Source organism: Glycine soja, chromosome 11 (genome assembly GCF_004193775.1).
Source record: "Glycine soja cultivar W05 chromosome 11, ASM419377v2, whole genome shotgun sequence".
Taxonomy (NCBI): Eukaryota; Viridiplantae; Streptophyta; class Magnoliopsida; order Fabales; family Fabaceae; genus Glycine; species Glycine soja.
Window position 1 is genome coordinate 43,731,384 of NC_041012.1, and position 22,997 is coordinate 43,754,380.

Below are 22,997 nucleotides of genomic sequence, written 5' to 3' on the forward strand. Positions count from 1 at the left end.
GTACGGATAGCTTCTCTTTGGTTGCAACTTTCAATCAAAATTTATTGATTGGATTTTAGCATTCGGCATCGCTTGCCATGGGGAAAGAAACTTGTAACATCATGGTAACTCAAACTATATATATAATTTTTGGGTGTCTAGAAAGAAACAAAACAGCATTTATATGAACCCTCCTTTATTTTTTAGGGGGTGGGGAATTCATGGAAATTTCCTTCTATTGCTTTCCCTGACGTAGAATATCATCCCCTTGGATATTGATTATTGTCTTTTTCAGCGTTTGTTCTTTTCCCTATCTCTGAAAGTTCATTTTGGAATCAAAACTCGTTTTGTGTGTCTGCGATCGAGTTTGGTCAAGAAATACCATCCATGTTGAGAAAATGTGATGCAACTTTTATCTTTCTCGTAACAAAATCTTAATACTAGTGTACCAATCTTAGTCCCCATTTCATAAAACAAGTTAAACTAGCCTAAGGTTAAGATATAAAATATAGTCCGTGACAAATCATGAAAAGGACAGAAATTTGGGCTAGAGAGAATATAGCTGGAGAAAATAGAATTAAATGTAACCAAACATTAAGCTCAAATTATTAATGAATGAATTCATTACATTTCATCATCTGAAATGGCATACTCAGCAGGCCTAGCGGTTTGACTATTAAATAAAAAGGTGAACTCTAAGCTTCATTCGATATTCGAGAAGAGGTTTGTGGCCGTGCTCATTTCTATATTGTTAGCAGAGGAAGAACTATGAGACGATTATACAAATCCAAAACTCATAAAAACAACGAATAAAATCACTGTCTAAGTTACATAAATAAGAAAATCAAAGTTGAGCAATCACAAGACTCATTTGTACATGTATGATATAATTAGAAGCCAAGAAAGGTTTCAAAATAAATTCTCACCCAGAGATGGCTCCTTGCCATGTTAGTCTCCATGCAACCAACCATCTAATATTCTGTTATGCAAGGGGAATCATTTTCTTACTTCTTATGATTACTTTTGTAAACCCACTTTTATTTCATTACCAAGGGTTTGACTATGATGATGCCAGGATTGAAGGAGATGCTACTTTGTTACATTCAAAAATCCAACTCACTTCGACCACAAGGTACCAAAGCAATGCTTACAGTGTTGGGAGAGTCACAAGTTTTGAGTCATTGCACCTGTGGGACATCACATTGATTGGGGAAGTTACATGAAGTAGTAGACTGAAAGCTTGGGGAAGCATTTGATGAGGAGGAAATGGAACATTTAGTGATTGTTGGCCTTTGGTGTGCCAATCCAAATTATACTTCCAGGCCATCTGTAAGGCAAGTGATTCAAGTGCTTAAGTTTGAAACTCCTTTACCAGTTCTCCCACAGAAAATGCCTAAGCCAAATTACCATTCTCCAACTTTGAGTACAATTTTTGCTGCAGTTTCTTCTCCCTCTCCAGCTACATGTGAGAGCCAAATACAATGTGATCAATAGGGGAATTTGATGTACATAAAGTTATTGTTAAGTTCATGTTTCTTTAGTTTTGTGGTGACATCTCACATTCTTGTACAGCATAACTTACAGCATATAGGCGAGTCATTATCTGATGGGGAACTGATAAGTTTCCTTTTTTTGCAGTTATTTGTAAAGTTTATGTAAACTCTTTGCATGCTCGTGTGTGCACTTGTGTTCTTGTGAATTGTGCCGTACGTTTGTATACTTGTGATATAAAATAGAGAGTATGAAAGACACAGAGCAGAAAGTGGAAAAGAGAAGGGCATAGAGCCCAGTACATTAGTCTCTGCTCTTTATAATATATATGATTCTCCAATTATGAAATATTTGTACAACTTAATGAAATAAATAGATGTTGTCTGATTTCTAATATAGTAGAAACCGATTTGACACCAAATCATGCCACTCGTTTTTGTGTAAATTCAGTGATCTTTTTAAGAGTCCTGATTGTTGGGCTGGTATAGAAGTAGGAGTTGGTCAAATAAACAGTTTCATACATAACACCCCAACTTATATACTCTTCACTTTTCTTCATCCCAATTATGTGGAACTTTACATTTTCCAACAATATCACTTGTTTTCTTTAGTAGTACAAACTACAGAAGTAGTTTTGAACCAGAGTATAAAAAACTATATCATGAGCTATATTACAAAAAATTGTACTAAAGAAAGCAAGTGATATTGTTGGAAAAAATTGAATTAAATATAAGAAACATTAAGCTCGAATATTATTAAAATGAATGTAAGTTCATTACATTTCATCATCCCTTTTATTGGTCAACATAACACTTCATCAGCTGAAATGGTATACTCAGCAGGCCTAGCGGTTTGGACTTCATATCGTATGGGTATGGGTCCTGTGAGTGTGACTTAGTCATATTGATTTTAATTAAAAAAGTGAACTCTAATCTTCAATATTGCAAGGTGAGCTGAGGCAGAACTACAAGACAACTATACAGATACAAAACTCATAAAAAACAACGAATAAAATCACTGTCCAAGTTACATAAATAAGAAAATCAAATTTGAGCAATTACATAAGACTCATTTGTACATTACAAAACTCATAAAAAACAACTCATAAAATCACTGTCCAAGTTACATAAATAAGAAAATCAAATTTGAGCAATTACATAAGACTCATTTGTACATTGCATGTTATGATTTAGTGGCAAGGAAAGGTTTCAAAATCAACTCTCACCCAGAGATGGCTACTTCCCATGTTGGTCTCCATGCAACCAGCCACCTATTCTGTTATGCAAGGGGAATCGTTTTCTTTCTTATGATTACTTTTGTAAACCCACTTTCATTTCATTACCAAGGGTTTGAGTATAATGATGCCAGGATTGAAGGTGATGCTACTTTGTCACATTCAGAAATTCAACTTACTGCAACCACAAGGTACCAAAGCAATGCTTACAGTGTTGGGAGAGTCACAAGTTTTAAGTTATTGCAACTGTGGGACATGAGCTCAGGAAAACTCACCGACTTCACTACCGAATTTTCATTTGTCATTTACTCAAACGAGACTAGTTTTGGAGATGGCTTCGCTTTTTTCTTTGCAGATCCAAAGCTTCCACTTTCAAATCAAATACAACAAGGAGGTGGTCTTGGTCTTGTGGATGGTAACCGATTATTAAAGCCAACTAAATATCCATTTGTAGCAGTGGAGTTTGACACACACCAAAATTCCTGGGATCCACCTGGCACTCATGTAGGTATAAATTTCAACTCTATGAGATCTAACATAACTGTTCCATGGTCCATTGATATTAGGCAAATGAAAGTTTATTATTGTGCAATTGAGTACAATGCAAGTACACATAATTTAAATGTTTCTTTCACTGGAAACCAAATCAATGGCAAGCCAATAAAAAGTTATATCTCATGCAATGTTAATTTGAGAGATTACCTACCAGAGAGGGTTATTTTTGGCTTCTCAGCTGCTACAGGATTTATGTTTGAGATGAACACATTGTTGTCATGGTCATTCCGTTCAAGTTTACCAAGTGATGAGAAGGTGTCAAATCAAATACCTCCAATGGCAGCCCCACCAATCCAAAATCCTTCTCCTTCACCATTTCCCACTGCTAATATTAGCCCTAAACAAGAGGGCAACAAAGGTTTATTGAAGGGGATAGAAGCAGGTATAGGTATAGCTGCAAGTTTCCTTATTTTAGGGTTGGTTTGTATTTTTATTTGGAAGAGGGCTAAATTGAAAAAAGAAGATTCAGTTTTTGATCTGAGCATGGATGATGAATTCCAAAAGGGCATTGGACCCAAAAGATTTTGCTATAAAGAATTGGCAAGTGCAACAAATAACTTTGCAGAGGCCCAAAAGATTGGACAAGGTGGTTTTGGTGGTGTTTATAAAGGCTATTTGAAAAAGCTAAACTCCAATGTTGCTATAAAGAGGATATCAAGAGAATCTAGGCAAGGTATAAAGGAATATGCAGCTGAAGTTAAGATCATCAGCCAACTGAGGCATAGGAATTTAGTACAACTAATTGGTTGGTGCCACATGAAGAAAGATCTCCTCCTTATATATGAGTTCATGCAAAATGGTAGCTTAGATTCCCACCTATATCGTGGAAAAAGCATCTTGACATGGCAGATGAGGTACAACATTGCTATGGACTTGGCTTTGGCAGTGTTGTACCTTCATGAAGAATGGGAGCAGTGTGTTCTTCATAGGGACATTAAATCCAGCAATGTTATGTTAGACTTAAGTTTCAATGCTAAGCTTGGGGATTTTGGCTTAGCTAGGCTGGTTGACCATGAGAAAGGATCACAAACCACAATTTTAGCAGGTACCGTGGGCTACATAGCCCCTGAATATTGCACTACAGGGAAGGCTAGGAAGGAATCTGATATATACAGTTTTGGGGTTGTTTTGTTGGAGTTAGCCAGTGGAAGAAAACCAATTGACCTTAATGCCAAGGAAGGTCAAATAACCATATTTGAGTGGGTTTGGGAGCTCTATAGATTGGGAAAGTTACTTGAAGTAGTAGACTCAAAGCTTGGGGGAGCATTTGATGAGGAGCAAATGGAACATTTAGTGATTGTTGGCCTTTGGTGTGCCAATCCAGATTATACTTCCAGGCCATCTGTAAGGCAAGTGATTCAAGTGCTTACGTTTGAAGCTCCTTTACCAGTTCTCCCACAGAAAATGCCTGAGCCATATCACCATTCTCCAACAATGAGTACTATTTTTGCTTCAGTTTCTTCTCTCTCTCTGGCTACATGTTAGAATCAAATACAATGTGTCCAATAGGGGGAATTTGATGTACATAGTTTTACTGGAAAGTCCATGTTTCTTAAGTTTGGTGGTGACATCTGGCATTCTAATGCAGCATAGGTTACAGACTATTGGCGAGTCATTATCTAATGGGAAACTGTGAAATTTCCTTTTTACAGTTGTGAGTAAAGTTCATTTAAACTCTATGTAATTTGTATGTGCGTGTGTGCACTTGTGTTCTTGTGATATCGTACGTTTGTAAATTTGTGATATAGAAACAGAGAAAATGAAAGAAATAAAGAGCAGAAAGTGGAAAAGAGAAAGGCATAGAATCAAGTATATTAGTCTCTCTTATACGTGATTCTACAATTATGAAATATTTGAGCAACTTAATAAAATAAATAGATGTTGTCTGAGTTCTATCAAAGAAGAAACCAATTCCTCTAACCGCAAACGTTTGTGTGTAAAATCTGTAATTGAAATTAATTTGAACACACAACAGATTCAAAATTAATTTTATCAAAATCAATTCTACTACTTTAAAATAAATGAGTCAATCTTCAGCTTTGGATCACTGAGGTGTAAATAGTCATTTGCTTTCTTAGTACAAACTACAGAAGATGTTCTGAACCAGCTATGAAAAAAATATATTATGAGCTATATTACAAAAGTAATGTTTGTTCAACGCAATTAACATATACAAGTTATGACTTATAAATGATGGGAGTAGTAATCATGTGAAAAAAAATCATGCATGTGTAATAGTTGATCCTTACTTCCTTAATACCAAAAAAAAAATGGAAGTATAAGAAAGTTTTCTGAATAATTATTTTCTTTTTTTTGACTGATGACAATTTTTTATTCTCGAAGAAAGAAAAGTAACTATGAATCAAGGACCTTGCATGATGCATGCACATTTATGTATTTTTTTTTGTCAGGTGCACATGTATGTATTTTTTTATCAGGTGCACATGTATGTGTAATGCAAATTGAATTAAGAGCCAGTGAGGAACAAATAGTGGGAGTCTAAATGTATACAGTTTTGGTGTTGTGGTTTCGGAGATAGCTTGTGGAAAAGCAATTGAATTAAGAGCCAGTGAGGAACAAATAGTAGTTATGGTGGAATGGGTTTGGGAACTCTGGCATTGGTAATCTGTTAGAAGCATCTGATTCAAGATTGTGTGGAGACTTTGATGAGCAAGAAATGGAAAGGTTAATGATAGTTGGCCTATGGAGTGCTCACCCAGATTACTCTGAGGCCTACAATTAGAGAAGCAATGCATGTACTTAATTTTGAAGCTCCATTGCCCACTTTCCCATCTAAGATGCCTACAATTGACGTAGCCAAAAGCTACTTACATTGTTCCTTCAACTACTGCATCTGCATCTTCAAACTCTCCATCTTCTAGTGCTGATGCTTTTGGGCCTGCTAAAACCGAGCTTTTGTCAAGTAGCTCTTACACTTGCTCCTCAGAATCCAAAACATCTGCCGCACTTCTGCATTCTATTGAGTACTATGATATGTAATATGTATTCTCACATGTAACCCTTTTGTTTATTATGATAGTTGAAGTCACATGCATGTATGCTGAAGTATAAATGTGAAAGTGTGAGATGAAGTCTCACATTAAGTAGGAATGAAAAAATTGAACACCACATAAATGAAAAAAAATCTATAAAATTGAGTTTTAAGATTTTCTGACTTCATGCATAAACAAAATATTATATTTAAAATATTAGTTTCATTTCTAATATCTCATTCTTTTCTCACATTGATGTTCAACCATGAACTAGTTGAATTCTATTTACATATATGATGAAGCTATTTCCTTCTAATAACGTAACGCCATATAACTAGTATTTTATATATGCACAACATTATGTATATACAATTTTGCAACATTAAGTTATATTTTTTAATTTGTACACTATTACACCAAAATTGTTTCATATATAAAATCACTTTAAATTTTCAAATTTGGTCTTCTTTTATTTATTTTTCATGCATATTGCACTGAACATTCAATAAAATGAAAATATTGATTGCTTCAAAGGTGGGGGCTTTGGGGGAATGAATCTGAATAGCAATTAGGAAGTATATTGTGCATGGTAAGAGTCTTTTCTTGTAATCTTGGACTATGACATCCCTTGCCAGATGAAATTAATGCCGGCCAAAATGGTGGTACCAGCTGTAAGAATCTGAGAGGAGAAAACATTGTTTTCACTCCTCCTTGTTCCATCAAACAGTTACAACAGACCTTGCCTGGGCACCTAACTTGAAGAATCCTCTTATCACATTAATTTTTACTAATTTTCTTATTTGTTAAATATAAAAAAATAGATTAAATATTGCTTTAGTTACATTTTGAGGACTTCAAAAAAATTATTTGTAAAAGTATCAACTAATAAATATTTCATAAATCATTACATATCTAAAAAAAGAAGAAAACAAAAAATACTACTAGATTATCATATATATCAACTCCCCGTTGCTCATAATTTCTTTCAGCTAATCTTTTTTCAACATTTTAATTTGGTAATGCATTGAGAGGAGATTCACTCATTTGGGCGCATTCACGGCATATTTCTCTCAAAACAAAATTAAATGGTATCCATATTTGTTGGTTTGTTTGAAAGCAAGTGTTTAAGATTATATTATTATCCCTCTGCATGCAACGAATGTGTGTGAATGCATATCGGTCTTATCAATGGCTGGAATTATTTCAAATCTTTGGCCTAACGTGTTTTTTACTATTAAGAGATTACTTGCACTGCATTGGACTAGTCAATCTCATTAGCAGTTCAAGTACTCATTCAAAGTTGTTTTATTCACAAACTATCAAGGGCAATGAACATAATAACTGAATAGAGGAAATGATTTTGTATTTTTCATTCCTTATCTTGCTTCGAGGGCCAGCGCCTCCAAAGAAAGAAGGAGAAGGCTAGAGGAAATGATTTTGTATTTTTCATTCCTTATCTTGCTTTATTACATGGCTATTTATAATACTTTTCTAATAACTGAATTTGTCATTTTGCTATGCAAAAATATTACAAATAACAAATTTGTTATATTTATTCCCTAATGGCAGACAACTTATTCTAACAAGATTATGCTACCAGCACAGCCAATTTTTCTATATGAAGTCTTTAAGGTACGATGACTTTGTAATCTTCCTCTTGGACTTGTCTACTTTCTGCACCCCTGCTTGCACCTTTGATTCCATCTTTGTGCCTGTATTTTCTACTACTTCCTTTGGTTCCTTATTAAATAAGTTTTACCTATCAGCTGCAGTGACTATTTTTTTTTTCGTGTTTACTTTTGAAAAGCAAGGATAGTTGAACCATTCCAAATATTAATTAGCGGTAGAGTTCCAAATCCTCTATCCTTCAAAATAATTGCATAAAATTTCAGCCTTATAAAATGTTTTATTTATTATAACAAAAAAAAAAACTTAACAAATGTTAGACATTTGATCAATAACTGCAGCTTGTGCGGTTTTTTAAAACATGCAAAGAATCATGATCTCTTGTCTTGATGCGGTCGTCATGTGTGCATATTCCAATTTCCAACAGGAGCTGTAGACTGTGGATTTGCCTAGTTTGTAACGCATTTTTTTAAACATTGTTGATAGGATCTAACCTAAAAAGAATTCATTTTCTCGTGCCTTATACATGGTGCAATATGGCATTGAATCTTTTGCACGTAACCATTCCTAATTTGACCAAGACTGTCAATACTCAAGGGAACACAAATTGATAAATGATCATTCTATCTGTATCAATTGGTATTCAGAAAGTTTATTCGATTAATAATATTTTAGCATGGGAATTGATAAATACTAAATAGGGATGTGATAATGGTGGGTATAGAGATGTTTATTTCAGGAACATTTTTATATATGGTACGTACGTAGTTGAGGTTGGGGATGAATTACGGAGAACCCATGCAGTCCGTACTCCCATGAAACTTCATGAGTAGAAATATATGTGCCCATTATAATTTTATGTATCTCACATACATGTATATTTCATTTCTCTTATTTGCTTTTTCTTATCACATCATAAATCTAATTATATATATATATATATATATATATATTTTTTTTTTTTACTCAACATATTAAATTTTCATCAAACATTTTTCAAACTCAAACTTTATAGAGATTTATTAACGTACACTCATTTCTTTTTTAGAGTTAGTCTTATTAAGTTATAACTTGAGTATATTTTAAAATTTACCTAAAAAATAAATGAATGTTTCTTAATAAATACTTTTTGGATATATTAATGTATATAATTTTATTTATTTTTAGTTAGAGCATGTTAATTAATAAATCATGCATAACTAAGAATTATCTTAAAATTCACTGACAGTATAACTTATTAATGTATTTCGATTAAAAAATAAATGAACTATGTTAAAAAATCCAAACTAAAGTTAATATATACACACAAGGTGCTTCAAATAAAAATAATTTTTATAATAAAAAATTATAATTAATAATAACAACACTTAAGTTAAAATTAAAAATAATAGATGATTAAATTAAAATTCAATTTAAACAAGTCAATATCTAATTTTTAGATGATTATGATTTTTATTAATCCAGCCGTTGAATCATATTTATGTATCACAAAGATCATTTATATTAAATTTTATTAAAATTGAAAAACAATAAGAAATGATCTATTTTAGTATATTTTAAAATATTTATATTAAGTTGATGTTAATTTATATAAAAGAGATAAAAAATTATTTTAGATTAATATGAAATTTTGTATGGATAATTTATGTGGAAAAAAATTTAATTCAACGATAATTTTTTTAAAAATATATTATTCAATTAAAAGCAATAAAATAATATAATAATTATTAAAATATACTATTTATACAGTAATTGAAGAATTTCTTGACATGAGCCCATTAATCCGTGGTATAATAAACTGATGTAGCCGTTGGTTTATTAATTGATAATTCAGAAGGCATAGCAATATTACTATCCTTTTATCCTTTTCTCACGTGGCAAACGAGTAAGATACCGCACGACAACGGCTATATTTTTTTAATTATTATTTTTGCTAATTTCTTAAAAGAGTTTATTAATCATATATATATATATATATATATATTGATGGTGTAAAATAACAGTATAAATTATGATTGACGCAATTTTTAAGATAATTATTATATTAAATTTATCTTATATCTAAATTATAATTTGATAATAATTTAAAATTTTAAAATTAGATGGAAGTTGAGAAGATCCAATGCATAATTAGATTTTTTTCTTCTTCTGGAGATGCATAATTAGAGATGTAATCATATTTGAAGCCAAAAATCCTAAGGGTTTGATGGAGAATTTCCTAGTCTACTGCATTATATTTTTTTTTCAAATTTAATTAAAAACTATACCATTTCAATTTCTTTTATTTGGACTTTTTCATGTGGTAGAGAATTTCTTTTACTCTTCCCAAAAAAATAATTAGAAAGGACACCACAGAGTTTATAATATGAAATATAATTATCCCACAGAGATATGGTAAATTTGAATTTGGTGAATTTTGGTGGACAAGTTATAAGTACATTTATAAGTATGCTTTGAACCTTGAAATATATTCTAACACTGTAAAAAAAAAGATAAGATACAAAATAATAGTAAAAGACTTTCTATGTTTTACGCATTTTAATTTATAGGGAAAAAAAGACAAAGACAAGTTATTTTTGTCATAAAAATATTATTAATTGATAACTTATCAACTATATTTATTTATTATCAATGTAGGTTCATAATAATTTGTTTTTTTTTATAAAAATTTAAAATAAATATATGATACTCCAATCTAAAATTGGAAAATCTGACAAATTTAAAGAAAAAAATAACTTACTCTAAAAAAAAGAATAAATAACTTAAATTTATTTTACCTTAAAGAGATCAGTGAAGCTGGAATATAAAGATATAATAAATATATTGTAAATATAGAAATTTATTTTTATTGTAAATCCATCTCATTTGGTAATTGATATAGATAATAATCTTTGAAAATTTTCTTCAATAAGAATTTCGGTACCCTTTCCCCTTTAATATTTTTCCTTAGATTGATAGTAGAAATTTTGTAGAAAGCACTTTAGTGACGAGTTGTGTTTTTTTACAATAATATTAGACCTCTATATATATATATATATACATATATAGTAGTTAATCACTCTTAATAAAAAAAGTTTAATGCAATAAAATATCTTCTTCAATCATATTTTTCTTTTATCCGTAAAACTTAAACTTAAAAGATTTAAACTTAATTTGTAGTAGTAGTGGAACTTTAATAAAATTTAATAAAAAAAACTCAAACTCCACGTATTGTTTTTAATTGTTACCCCTGGATTGGTTACTAGTAATAAGTCGTCCCTAAAATTTATTATTATTTTTAACCAAGGATCACTCAATTTTTTTTTGTAAGCGTATATAATAATACTATATATCACTCAAATATATTGTTATTATTATTCGTATTTACTTATTTAGTTTTGTGAGTGTATTTAGGAGGAGAGTTCTTCCTCAAAAAAAAAAAATCTAGGAAGAGACCAAACCTGAACACGTACTATTTTATATACGTTAAAAGAGTTCATTACTGATTTTTTTTTTTTTTTACTGTTGTACATAAATGATTATGTTGATTATTGTTTATATTGCATTGAAAAAGAATAATGAATAATGAATAATGATTAATACATGTGTAACGGCATGGAAACATTAATCTCTGAAATGGTCCGAGTAATGTGAGCATAACCGATGCTGATTGCTCACACCTCTATTTCTTCGCCTCTGGATCAGATCCCCCCAATCCCAGTTTCTTCATCTTCTTCTTCTTCATAACATGACTAGAATACTTTCTCTCTCTCTCTCTCCGAGCTTACAAGGGTAGTTAGTGAAGAAGAATGGTAGTACTTCTTGTTCCTCTACCCTTGTAACGCCAAACCAACCAAAAACATAACATAACCAATGTTCCATTTCCACATACAACAACATTCATTGACAATCCAATAACGCCAATAACCCCCCCTTTTGGCCTTTGTTTTGTTCCTCGCAATCCCTCCATTATTTTCCCTTTGGATTGGGATTGGGTGTTGTTGAGTCAAAATCTGTTAACCTCACCCAGATGCAGACTCTGGGTTTGTTGGTTGCTCCTGTTCTCGGTTTCTACCTGAGGTTCCTTCGTTTCTCTCTTCGCTTCCTTCTTCTCATGTTCATGGATTTCCCTTCCACCTTCAAGTTCATCACGCAAGCCAGTGAACTCGGTTGTGGCTTCCTCCTCCTCGGTTACTTCTCGCGCCTCTTCAACTTCCTCGGCCTCCTCTTGATCTTCTTCTTCTGTCTAAAGTTTCTCCGCTCTCCGCTCCTCATCTCCAACCACGAGAAATCGTCGTCGTCGTCGTCGAGAGACGACAATTCGAATTCGAAGGAGGAGGAGAATTTGTTCAGAGAGGAGAGTTTGGAGGACGAGGTGTTCGACGTAATGTCGCTCAGGAGGATGGTGAAGGAGGAGCGGCAGCGGTACAACGCGGCGTGCGCGGAGATCGAGCAGGAGCAGGGGGCGGCGGCGTCCGCGGCGGAGGAGGCCATGTCCATGATTCTGCGGCTGCAGAGCGAGAAGAGCGCCGTGGAGATTCAGGCCAAGCAGTTCCAGCGCGTGGTGGAGCAGAAGCAGGAGTACGATCTCGAGGTCATCGAGTCGCTCCGGTGGACGGTGGTGCAGGTGGAGTCGCAGAAGAACCTTCTAGAGCGTCAGTTAGGGGTTTTGAGAGAGAGGCTTAGACAGTTCGTCAATGATCAAGAGATACAGCAGCTTCAAGAACAAGAACAAGAACAGGAACTCCAAGGCACAGCCAGTGATGATGATTATTATGATGATCATGATTATGATGGTAATGATGATGATGGTGATGAAGATAGCAGTGGATTCTTGAATTTCTCTATTGAATATGATGATGCAGATGCTTCTTCTTCTAGAAATCACTCACCCCCACACACACCACAGCACTTGTAAGTTTGCATGCTCATCCACATGCACATGGACATGGACATGGTTCCTCAATGAAAAATGCCTTTTTTTGCCTTTCTATTGTAAATTGTATTTATTTATTTGTTTGTTTTATTCACAATGTTGGTGAAAAGCTACACAATATGTGTTAATAATGCGTGTGTCTGTTGTCATGGTGGGGATTGGAATAGGTTTAAAGTTGGTTCAGGTTTACTACACTAATTGTTCTCACTTGACAGGGCAAGTATTTGACCAAGGTTTTAAATTGTGATACGGAGGAGATAATTTACAATCTTGATTGTTGATTTTGTATCTGGTTTTGCTTTTGTTAAAACCTCACTTTAGAAAAATGTAAGTAGATAGTTTCATTGAATGATGGTAGTAGGATTAGGCATCTCATGAATGAGAAAGCAACCTGGTACTGGAGGTTGAATCAATCAGATGGGCCAGTGCCAGTGTCAAGTGGGGCTTGTCGGGTAATGTAGGAAGCACTAATCTTTGCCTAATATCTTCGACTTTTTCATAATCCTCTAGGAGATTTAGAAGTTCATTTCTCAATGTCTGGAATTTAGTGATAACACGAGACTGTGTATGAAGTATCAACTATAAAGGAAGTTCATTTCTGTTCAAAAATTAGTAATCTTCAAATGAAGAGCACTATTAGGTTCCAAGATACATGCATATTCCTCAGTTAGCGTACCATCTTGTAGACGTTTCAATCTTCAGGTAATGACACAGATATTCACATTAATTGTAACCTTTGATGTTCAGAGTTCAGACTCTTGAGTATGTACTTGCTCGGTATTGACACAATGTTAGTTGATGTTAACACAGCATCCTAAAATAATGTGATCACTGTAGCACTGCCATTTTTATTTTTGAAAAAAATAAGAAGTTTAGAACGAAAACAACTTTCATGTTCTAAAGATTCTTACAAATTTCAGAAAAAAATATATTGTAGAAATTAAATTTAACATCTAATCGACATATGAATAAGTTTTGGTATTTTTGGGTGAGGACAAAAGACCCACAAGCAACAACTAATGCACTACAACACGGGGCAGAGGATTGCCAATGAGTCCATTACATCAAAACATGAACATGATAACATCAGGGTGAATTGAGGACAGGATGTGTGAAGTGCTGTGTGTATGCTTGCGCTTCCACCCATCATGTTTGATTATAATTAATAAAAGTATTTCGTAAACCTTTCATCCAAACTAATGTAATGATTAAGGACTTAAACATTTCTAAAAAGCTTGGAAGGTCCTGTAATATTTACTCGGGGTTGTTATCAGCATTAATTTCGGAAGTGAGAAAGGAAATAAAATTATTTAGTTCAATAAAAATTACTATTATTTTAAGTTTTTTTACGACAGTTTAATCTTTTATTTTGACATTAGTAGTTTAATATTAATACACGGTAAATTATTTTTACAATATTATGTAATTTAAGAAATGCAATCACATCCAGTAAAAAGAAAAAAAAAAAAGAAGAAAGAAATGCAATCATATAAAACATTTTAAATTATGTTGTTACATTGAATATCTATTAACTCTTATCTCTATCTATTTTTCTATTTATATTATACAATTCACAGATTTTTATCTGTATCTCTTACATCCCTTTTTGTTTATTTTTCTGCCTGTAGGAAAGAGTTCTTTTTCGTTATTGCCAGAAGGTAAAAAAAGTAACATTGTATATTTGCATATCTTATTTCCTATTTTGTTATGCTAAAAACGCTACTGTCTCTTAATCCGCACTGTCCAATTTATGCGAAGTTTCTGATTAACCAGAAAAGAGATACATTTTTAGAAGGAAAAATAATCATTTAGTATACAACATCACTTTTTCCTCACCCAGTAAGAGTTTCTTGTCTTCTCTTATTTTCCAAAAGGTAAGATAACCATAGATTTCAATACAAAGCGACAATATGATTCAAAATAGTTAGGTGATTGTTAAGGGTCACATTAAAGATATTGCGAGTGATTGAGGTAACAATGCAACTGTAATCGGTCCACTTGAAACGATATTTTTTTATCAAATTCTCTTCCTATTTCTGAGTGTATGTCTTATTTCATTTTTTTAAAGTGGAATTAAACATATTTCTATTACTTAGTTAAAAGCAATATGTCAAATACATATGAAGAAAAGAGACGATAGCTAGCAAGGAAACTAGATGGTGCAGTCGTGCAGGCTATAATGTTGATTCTTGATTTAATATATCTGGTTTGTTAAATAACGTTTTATCAAAAACCTCACTTTAGAGAAATATAACTAATTGGTTTCATTTAATAAGTTACTTTTGATGTTGACGGAGTCTAGGTTCCAAAATACATGCATATTCCTCTGCTAGCTTACCATGCCATAGATGTTTCAACTTTCATTTATCGAAAAAAAAATGTTTGTTGACAATGGTCATTTTTTAAATCTATTTCATGATATATTTTTATAGGGATGCTTTTATAATTATTATAAAAATAAAACAAAAAACAAATAAAAACTGTTCAAACTAAATAAATTTTAATTAATTAATTATAATTAAGATTGAATACTAGAAAATACCACATATGATATTGATAAATTTCTTATTTTTTTATTATATTATTTGATTTAAAAGATGAAAAAATAGATTTTTTAATGAAATACTTATTTTAATAAAAAGCAGTAAAAATTCATCCAAATCAAATCGTAAAACATTGATTTTGTTACTCCTCAATCCTGTCTTTGCTAAAAAAGTAAAGATATATGTTAAGAATAGATATTAACCAGAGTACAATATGTTGCTATCCATAATCATGTAAACAATTTTTCCACTCTTGGATAAAGCTTGCTACATTCTGCTTTGCTCGAAACTCTCATCATGTCAAGCCTCAATGCGGCTGAACCCATAGCATTTCTTTAACCTTTGTAGTTTCATGGCTTCCCTCACTTGTTCTGTATCAAGCCAATGACCATTTCTGCTATGTACAATCTGCCATGAAGCTTACAAGCCGACACGAGAGAGCTCCATATTCTTGCACTTGGTTTCATGGGCATTGTTCTCAGTATTTTCAGAGCATCTTCAAGCTTCCCTGACCTTCCAAGAAGATCGACTAGGCATTCATAATGCTCTATAGTTAATGGAATTTTACAATCTGCTTGTACTTGTTTGAATATCTGGTGCCCCTCAGCTACAAGGCCAGCATGATTTCAAGCAGATAAAACTGCAAGGAAGGTTATTGCATCAGGTTTCACTCCTCTCTCGTTCATTTCATTAAAATCTTGTTCACCAAATCCATGAAAGCCATAGGCACTGATCAAACTAATCCATTAAATCCATTTAAACTAATTAAGGACGAGTTACTTTGCAGATTAAGTTTGCATTTTGCAAGTGATACTCTAGCAAGAAAGGAAACTAGTGTCACCGAAGTAAAATGTGTGTCTTGCCTTTTTGATTGTGTCCATGTTTCTGCCTCACATGGATCATCTTATTAAATTTAATTTCTGAATAGATAATATTAGGAAGAATGTCAGATCTTACAGTTTGAGAAGTCTATATTAATTTTGCTTTTGTGATGACTGATAAATGTGTTCTTATTTATCCATCAAGTAATGGAATACTAAATATTATCGTCCACCCTTGAGTTTTTCTTCCCCATCCATGTAATGGTACGTGCAGCATGCTTCTATGGTAATAGCAAACTTAACTGGCAGAACTCAGAAATATACAGTATGCTGTCCACTTTCATGATTCATCATTTTTGGTTACATGCAACTTATGGCAGAAAGAATTGGATATCATAACTTTGGCATTTTTCCAGGTGCTTCTGTAATGCTTGCAGAATTGGCAATGGAAGCTGGTTTGCCTGAGGGTGTCTTAAATATAGTTCATGGAACCCATGTATGCTATAATCTTTTCTAATTAAACTTTTGTTCTTCACTTGTTCACTTGTTTCTCGAAAAAATTTCCAAGTAAAGGAACTCTTGGGCTTATTTGGTATTTGGTAATTAATTGCATCATGTATTCAAGTTTTAAATCGGAGAGTTGCATATAACAACAATTTTGATGCGCCCATGCCACTTTCTGTGCTTTGCTTTTCTTGTTTATTAATTGTCTTAATAATCCAATTGATGACAGGATATTGTGAATGCTATTTGAGACGATGATGACATCAAAGCCGTATCTTTTGTTGGTTCAAATGTTGTAAGTCATCTAATGTTTCGTTTAGCTTTACTGCTTTTATGTGATGCCTAGGCAATCCTGTTTTATGTTAGCAAAATTGAATTATTTTACAATTTAACGGTACTTACATAAAAAGATGCAAGATGACTAGTGATTCAAATGCTATTTTTTCTTAACTGAAATTCTCCTCTTAAATATCCTTTTTTGATGTTTTTATTTTGTATAGGCTGGAATGCACATATATGCTAGAGCAGCAGCTAAAGGGAAACGTGTTCAGGTGGATGCACTTAGCTTTCTCCTCCCCTTAGCAAAATTGTTTCTTACTGCTCATGGTAGTGATCAGAAATTTTGAACCTAATAAAAATTTGTATTCAGGCTAATATGGGGGCCAAAAATCATGTGGTTGTAATGCCTGATGCTAATGTAAATGCTTTAGTTGCTGCAGGTTTTGGTGCTGCTGGTCAAAGGTGCATGGCTCTCAGCACTGTTGTTTTTGTTGGAGGCTCAAAACTGTGGTATCTTTCTCTATCAAGTTCTTATTCAATTTGTTTTATTATGATTTTTGTGGTGTCATCTTGCGCTTGAAGCAATTTTATGCTCTTCCTCTAGTGCTTGTTCCAAAATGATCTGGATGTCTTTGGTGTGTGCCAAACTGAATCACCACTCTTCCTTTCCCAAGACATAATTCAACATCTCCAAAATATAATCACATTTTTTGAACATTGATACTGCTGTGCAAATTAGCAGGAATGGTTAATTCTTTCCATCCTTTTGATAATACTGGTGACTGTTCCAAGTATTTCGATTTGTTTGTGATGCAGTCTTGGTGAGGAAATTGACTTTAGTTATCTGGCCTCATAAAACTTACTTTTAACCATGTATTTATAATCTTTCAAGTATAATAACTTCATCCTTTAGCCTTTACAATATTTTTCCAGGGAAAGTAAACTTCTGGAGCATGCCAAAGCTCTTAAAGTAAATGTTGGAACTAAACCTGATGCAGACCTTGGTCCAGTCATTAGCAAACAGGTATGTGTTTGGCTCTTGAACTAATAGCAAATCTTCAGATTATTGTTTAAGAATTACTATTCAGTGCATCACATTTCCATATTGATCTTGTATACATTGTAGTTATATGTTTCTTAAATATTCTCGCAATCTTACCCACTGCACAGGCAAAGGAGCGAATACATAAATTAATTCAATCTGGGGTTGAAAGTGGTGCCAGATTAGTGCTCGATGGAAGAAATATAGTGGTAGCTTTTATAGTCTCAATCACTTCATTTCATATTGCGTTGTTGGTAGACATTTCTATACTTTTTCATATACGATCAATATACCTCTTCAATCTTTAGCAATTAGCATAGCAATTGACCTGGGAATGTTCTGAAACTCAAAGGCAGCAGAAAGGTTTATGCATACAAAGATTGTAATCAAAGTAATAATCCTCAATTAAGACTGCTCAACAATTCTTTCGTGCATATCAAGTAGGTCCTAGGGTATGAATCTGGCAATTTTATTGACCCAACCATCTTATCAGATGTCACTGCCAACATGGAGTGCTACAAGGTATTTTAGCACTAATTTAATCACCAATCTGTTGGTGTTTACTAAAGAATTCCAGAAAGTAGAAAGACTTGAGTGTTAATTATACTTAAAGCTAAACTTGATATCTCTCTATCATGGCCTGTGAAGGAGGAGATCTTTGGACCAGTTCTTCTCATGGAGGTGCATTTTATTTGTCTCATACTTAGCATTCTCTAATTTGGAAATGTTTTATTTGTCATTATTTGTTAAAGTAAGAGGCCCCATCTGCCTTGGATTTTTCATTTTGGCTCAATATAATGTTCTGCTGACACAGTTTTTCATTTTTACTTTTTAACTTCAGGCTGATAGCTTGGAAGAGGCCATAAACATTATCAATGAAAACAAGTACATTGGTTAACAACTAATCCATTTCATTTGTATTTGTTGAACTGTCATTTATCTCTTACTGTGACTTTTACAACAGGTATGGAAACGGTGCTTCTATATTTACCACATCTAGTGTGGCTGCGAGGAAATTTCAGGCCGAGATTGAGGCTGGGCAGGTTTGTCAACTTAGTGGGATGTTTTCTACCAAGTCATGTGACTTTTTAAAAAACTTGATGAGTTGTGTTTTAATCTTCACCATTCACAATGAGATTTAACACTCAATGTTTATTTCTCTCACTCTCACATGAAAAAGGTCCTCTCACTATATATATATATATATAGATATATATATATATATATATTATGGATACTCACGTGTGACTGCATTTGAACTAGGTGGGCATCAATGTTTCCAGTTCCTTTGCCCTTTTTCTCATTTACTGGCAACAAGGCCTCATTTGCTGGCGATCTCAATTTCTACGGTATAGTGATTTCTCCCTAAGCTAGCTCTTCCTTTTCAATTTTGCATGTGATATTGGTTATACCCTTGGATTTGAAATTGGTACAATTTTTCGAATGATAGGCAAGGCAGGAGTTAACTTTTATATATTGCCTCAGAAACCTTTTTACTCAAATAAATCCTGTTAAACTATTATCTTATATTTTCAACTTCATTTCGTATCCTTATCAAATTCTTATGTAAGTAATACACCCACCTATTTTTATAAGAGAAGGAATTAGTTTACTCTAAAGAGTAACTCTTCTCATTCTTTGCATTCATTTTATTGAAATTTAATAATTATAATAAGTATTTAATTTTATTCATTAGATTCTAGAAAAATCAATAAATAATTAAAATAAAGAATAATTCTTTTAAAATTATTCTTGTATTTGTGTATTGTTAATTTGTTATAGGAATACTTGAATCTCTCGAGAGCAAGGGTATGAACTTTCAACCTGACACTATATACATTCTAAATATAGGAAACTATAATTTTTTTTTTTTGGTGCTGAATGGAAACTATAATTATGTTATCATTAGCACAATATTATATTCAATTACTAATTACAAAATATGATTCAACTTGTTTTTTTCGTTTAAGGTCAGAGCTTGAGTTCAAAACGAGGAAAATGACAAAGTATCAAGAAGGAGATTAGGAACTCATGGAATCATATTTACTAACGAGTGACATAAACAAACGAATTTAATTCTATACTTTTTTATATAAAAAAATTGTATAATTGTAGAGTCGAATATAAAGAGACTAGTAAAATTTATTAATTTCTTTTACAAAGTTAATGTAAATAATAACAAAGATTTTAGGTTAATGAATAATCTTAGTTGATCATTGAAATTCAAGTTTCCTTCTCACTTGACGTACTGGTGGGAATCCTCAATCCAAGAATCCAACTTTCTCCATTTTTTATTTCTGTTCAAATGCTCCGAGCAATGAACGATCATGAGACATTTATTTTTCGCCATACATTCACAGCATAAAACAAGAGAAAAGGATATTAAAAATAAAACATTCCAAACACTTTCGGAAAGTGACCACCACGACTAATAATATCCTCTCTAATACACTCATATTAATTGAAATATACACTCTCTTATTGGTTGGTTGAAATATATTAAAAATTACAAAATCATCTTATTGGATCATCAAATACGATATGAAACACATCATTTTTTCTAGTTTTCTAAAAACTTCAACCAATAAAAAAGTTGATATTCAAAACATTTTTCTCACTAATTAATTAAGATCTAGAAACCACTTCCAGCAAAGTGTTGAAATCTTGTGCTGCTTTCCCTTGTGGTCCTGCTGCATCCACAACTGTCTTTTTCACCTTGATTGCATTTTCCTTCATCTTTTTCCCCTCTTCCTCCACCAGAACCAGCCTCAAGCATTTCACCAACCCATCTTTGGTGAACACTCCACCTTCCACTCTCACACCAATCTCCCAAACATCCTCAACCATCCTTCCAGTCAACCCATGATCCCCAAAGAAAGGCCTGCATATCATAGGCACCCCATTGGACATGCTCTCAAACACCGAGTTACACCCGCAGTGTGTCACAAACACACCCACAGAACCATGTCCCAAAACCTGAGTCTGTGGGGCCCAAGCCACAACTTTCCCACTCTCACTTGTTCTCTCAAGAAACCCTCTTGGCAGAACACCCTTCAGATGCTCCTTGAGAGACCAAAGAAAGGGAACACCACTTGCTTCCAATGCTTCAGCCACTGCCACAATCTCATGAGGAGGTGGGGTCACCACTGTCCCAAAGCTAACATATGCCACTGACCCAACACCATTATTCTGCTTCTGCTTGTGATCCAGCCATGACAAGCACCCTGTTGCATCTGTGTCTGATGGAGGCAAGGGTGGTAGAGGCACTGAAAGAGTCAGAAAACCAACGTAGAGAAAACTCTTCAACTTTGACCTCATGTCATGAACCAACAACGGTGGATCTAGTTCCTCAAAGAAATTCACAACCACTGCCTCAGCTTGTGGCAAGACACTTCCCAATGAAGCTAGTGTCTTTGAAAACAGTGTCTCCTCTTCGCTGTCAGTACTGTTGATCACATCTTCTGGCAAGTCTTCAACTCGCATCTTTGACAACCCAGGAATGAAATCCAAAGGGGTGTTTTTGTCACTGTTGTTATCATATTTCTGGCGTATTAAGTCGGTGTGAAAATGTGCAGAGAGAGAACATGACAAAGGAGGCCAAACTAGAACGCATGGAACGTTCAAGTGTTGAGCCACAAGGAGAGAAGGTGTGACAAAAGCATCAGCGATGATGCAAGTGACACTCTCTTTAGTCTCTGCCACTGCCATGTCTATACCCTTTTGCAAGTTCTCAGGACCAGCCTCAAGAAAAAAGTTTACTCTCTCAACTGGGTGGCCACCTGGGACATGACCCTCTGGGACTCCATCGCTTATACTATAGAACTTGATGGTGTCTGGGATGTGGGGTTTTGAGAGAAGAGGTTTGTTGGAGTGTTCAGTGCCTAGGAATGAGAATTTCAAGTTATTGGGAGTGGCATGAACTAGCTTGAGCACAAGGTTTAAGAGGGGAACAGGGTGGCTTCCAAAGGGGAAAACAAACACTGCGACATGTTTCTTCTCTTGTGAGTTTTTCATGGTTTGGTGAGAGCAATGGAGTTTGGTTGGGTTGGAGACTTGATATTGAGATTTGAGAGTGCAGTGTGATTACTGGTTTGTGAATGTCTATTTGTATCTATTCATGGTGTAGTAAATAATATGTAACCAGCTTTCAACTCAAAACAAGCCTTCCCTTGTTTTAGTTTCCAACATACAGTCCATCACGATCTTTGACTATAATATGTAACATTTTTGCCTAACTATTGTAAATAAAATAACACCAAAAAATTAGTTTTCTTAATCTGAAACCGCTTAAAAATTCTAATTCTAATATACAAAATGAAATACCATGAGTGGTAGGTAGTGAGTATATTATAACTCGAGGCAATTGAAATTATCTCACTTTCACCATGAATCTAGTGTTTCTAACCATATTCGCGGGGTCCCTATACTTAATGAAAATTTATTGTACGCATGCATATGTACATCAACTTGCAAGTTGGGGTGCTACTAGGAATCCAACGCACTTGTACGATTTTTTAATATCTCATTTTTCTAAGTTTCATTAACATTATTTTTTTTTTATCATATCATATCACTTTTTATATTTATATTTATATTTTTTTTCTCTTTTATCTCTTACTAGGTGCCAAATAATAATATTTTGATGTTCAAAACAATCAAGGTGAATTACACTGATAATTTGCCAAAAAGATGTACCCATTAATTAAATTTAGTTAGGTGCATGAGGATACTATTTTTGGTTTACTTACTTTTCATTGCTTATTAATTTGCTTAGCAATATTCTTAACAAGACTTAATGACATATTCAGGCCATTTTATCACTTGAGTTTAACCCAATAATATTACATATCATTTGCAACAAGTCAAGCCTCGTGACCAAATAAGAAAAGTCTCATATGACTTTTTCTCTGGATTTATACTCTGGACTCCAGAGCCACAAAACGCCTCTTTCAGTGATCAAAATTCTGTTTCAAGATCAGCTTCTTGAATTTTAAAATTTCAAATTAATCAGTAAA

The 22,997-nt window shown here is 33.4% G+C and overlaps 3 protein-coding genes and 1 pseudogene across 3 annotated transcripts; 3 read left to right on the forward strand and 1 right to left on the reverse strand.

Moving 5' to 3' along the window:
• Positions 1 to 2,652: 2,652 nt before the first annotated feature.
• On the forward strand, positions 2,653 to 5,093 carry LOC114375683 (L-type lectin-domain containing receptor kinase IX.1-like). Its single transcript, XM_028333533.1, has one exon. The coding sequence runs from the start codon at positions 2,702 to 2,704 to the stop codon at positions 4,742 to 4,744; it is 2,043 nt and encodes a 680-aa protein (XP_028189334.1). The 5' UTR covers positions 2,653 to 2,701; the 3' UTR covers positions 4,745 to 5,093.
• Positions 5,094 to 11,463: 6,370 nt separating this feature from the next.
• LOC114373964 (myosin-binding protein 7-like) lies at positions 11,464 to 13,061 on the forward strand. Its single transcript, XM_028331543.1, has one exon. The coding sequence runs from the start codon at positions 11,888 to 11,890 to the stop codon at positions 12,773 to 12,775; it is 888 nt and encodes a 295-aa protein (XP_028187344.1). The 5' UTR covers positions 11,464 to 11,887; the 3' UTR covers positions 12,776 to 13,061.
• On the forward strand, positions 12,924 to 19,667 carry LOC114373324 (annotated as a pseudogene).
• A 580-nt stretch (positions 19,668 to 20,247) lies between these two features.
• LOC114377387 (anthocyanidin 3-O-glucosyltransferase 7-like) lies at positions 20,248 to 22,168 on the reverse strand. The gene has a single exon (XM_028335867.1). It carries the CDS (start codon positions 21,994 to 21,996, stop codon positions 20,608 to 20,610), a length of 1,389 nt encoding a protein of 462 aa, XP_028191668.1. The 5' UTR covers positions 21,997 to 22,168; the 3' UTR covers positions 20,248 to 20,607.
• Positions 22,169 to 22,997: the final 829 nt, after the last annotated feature.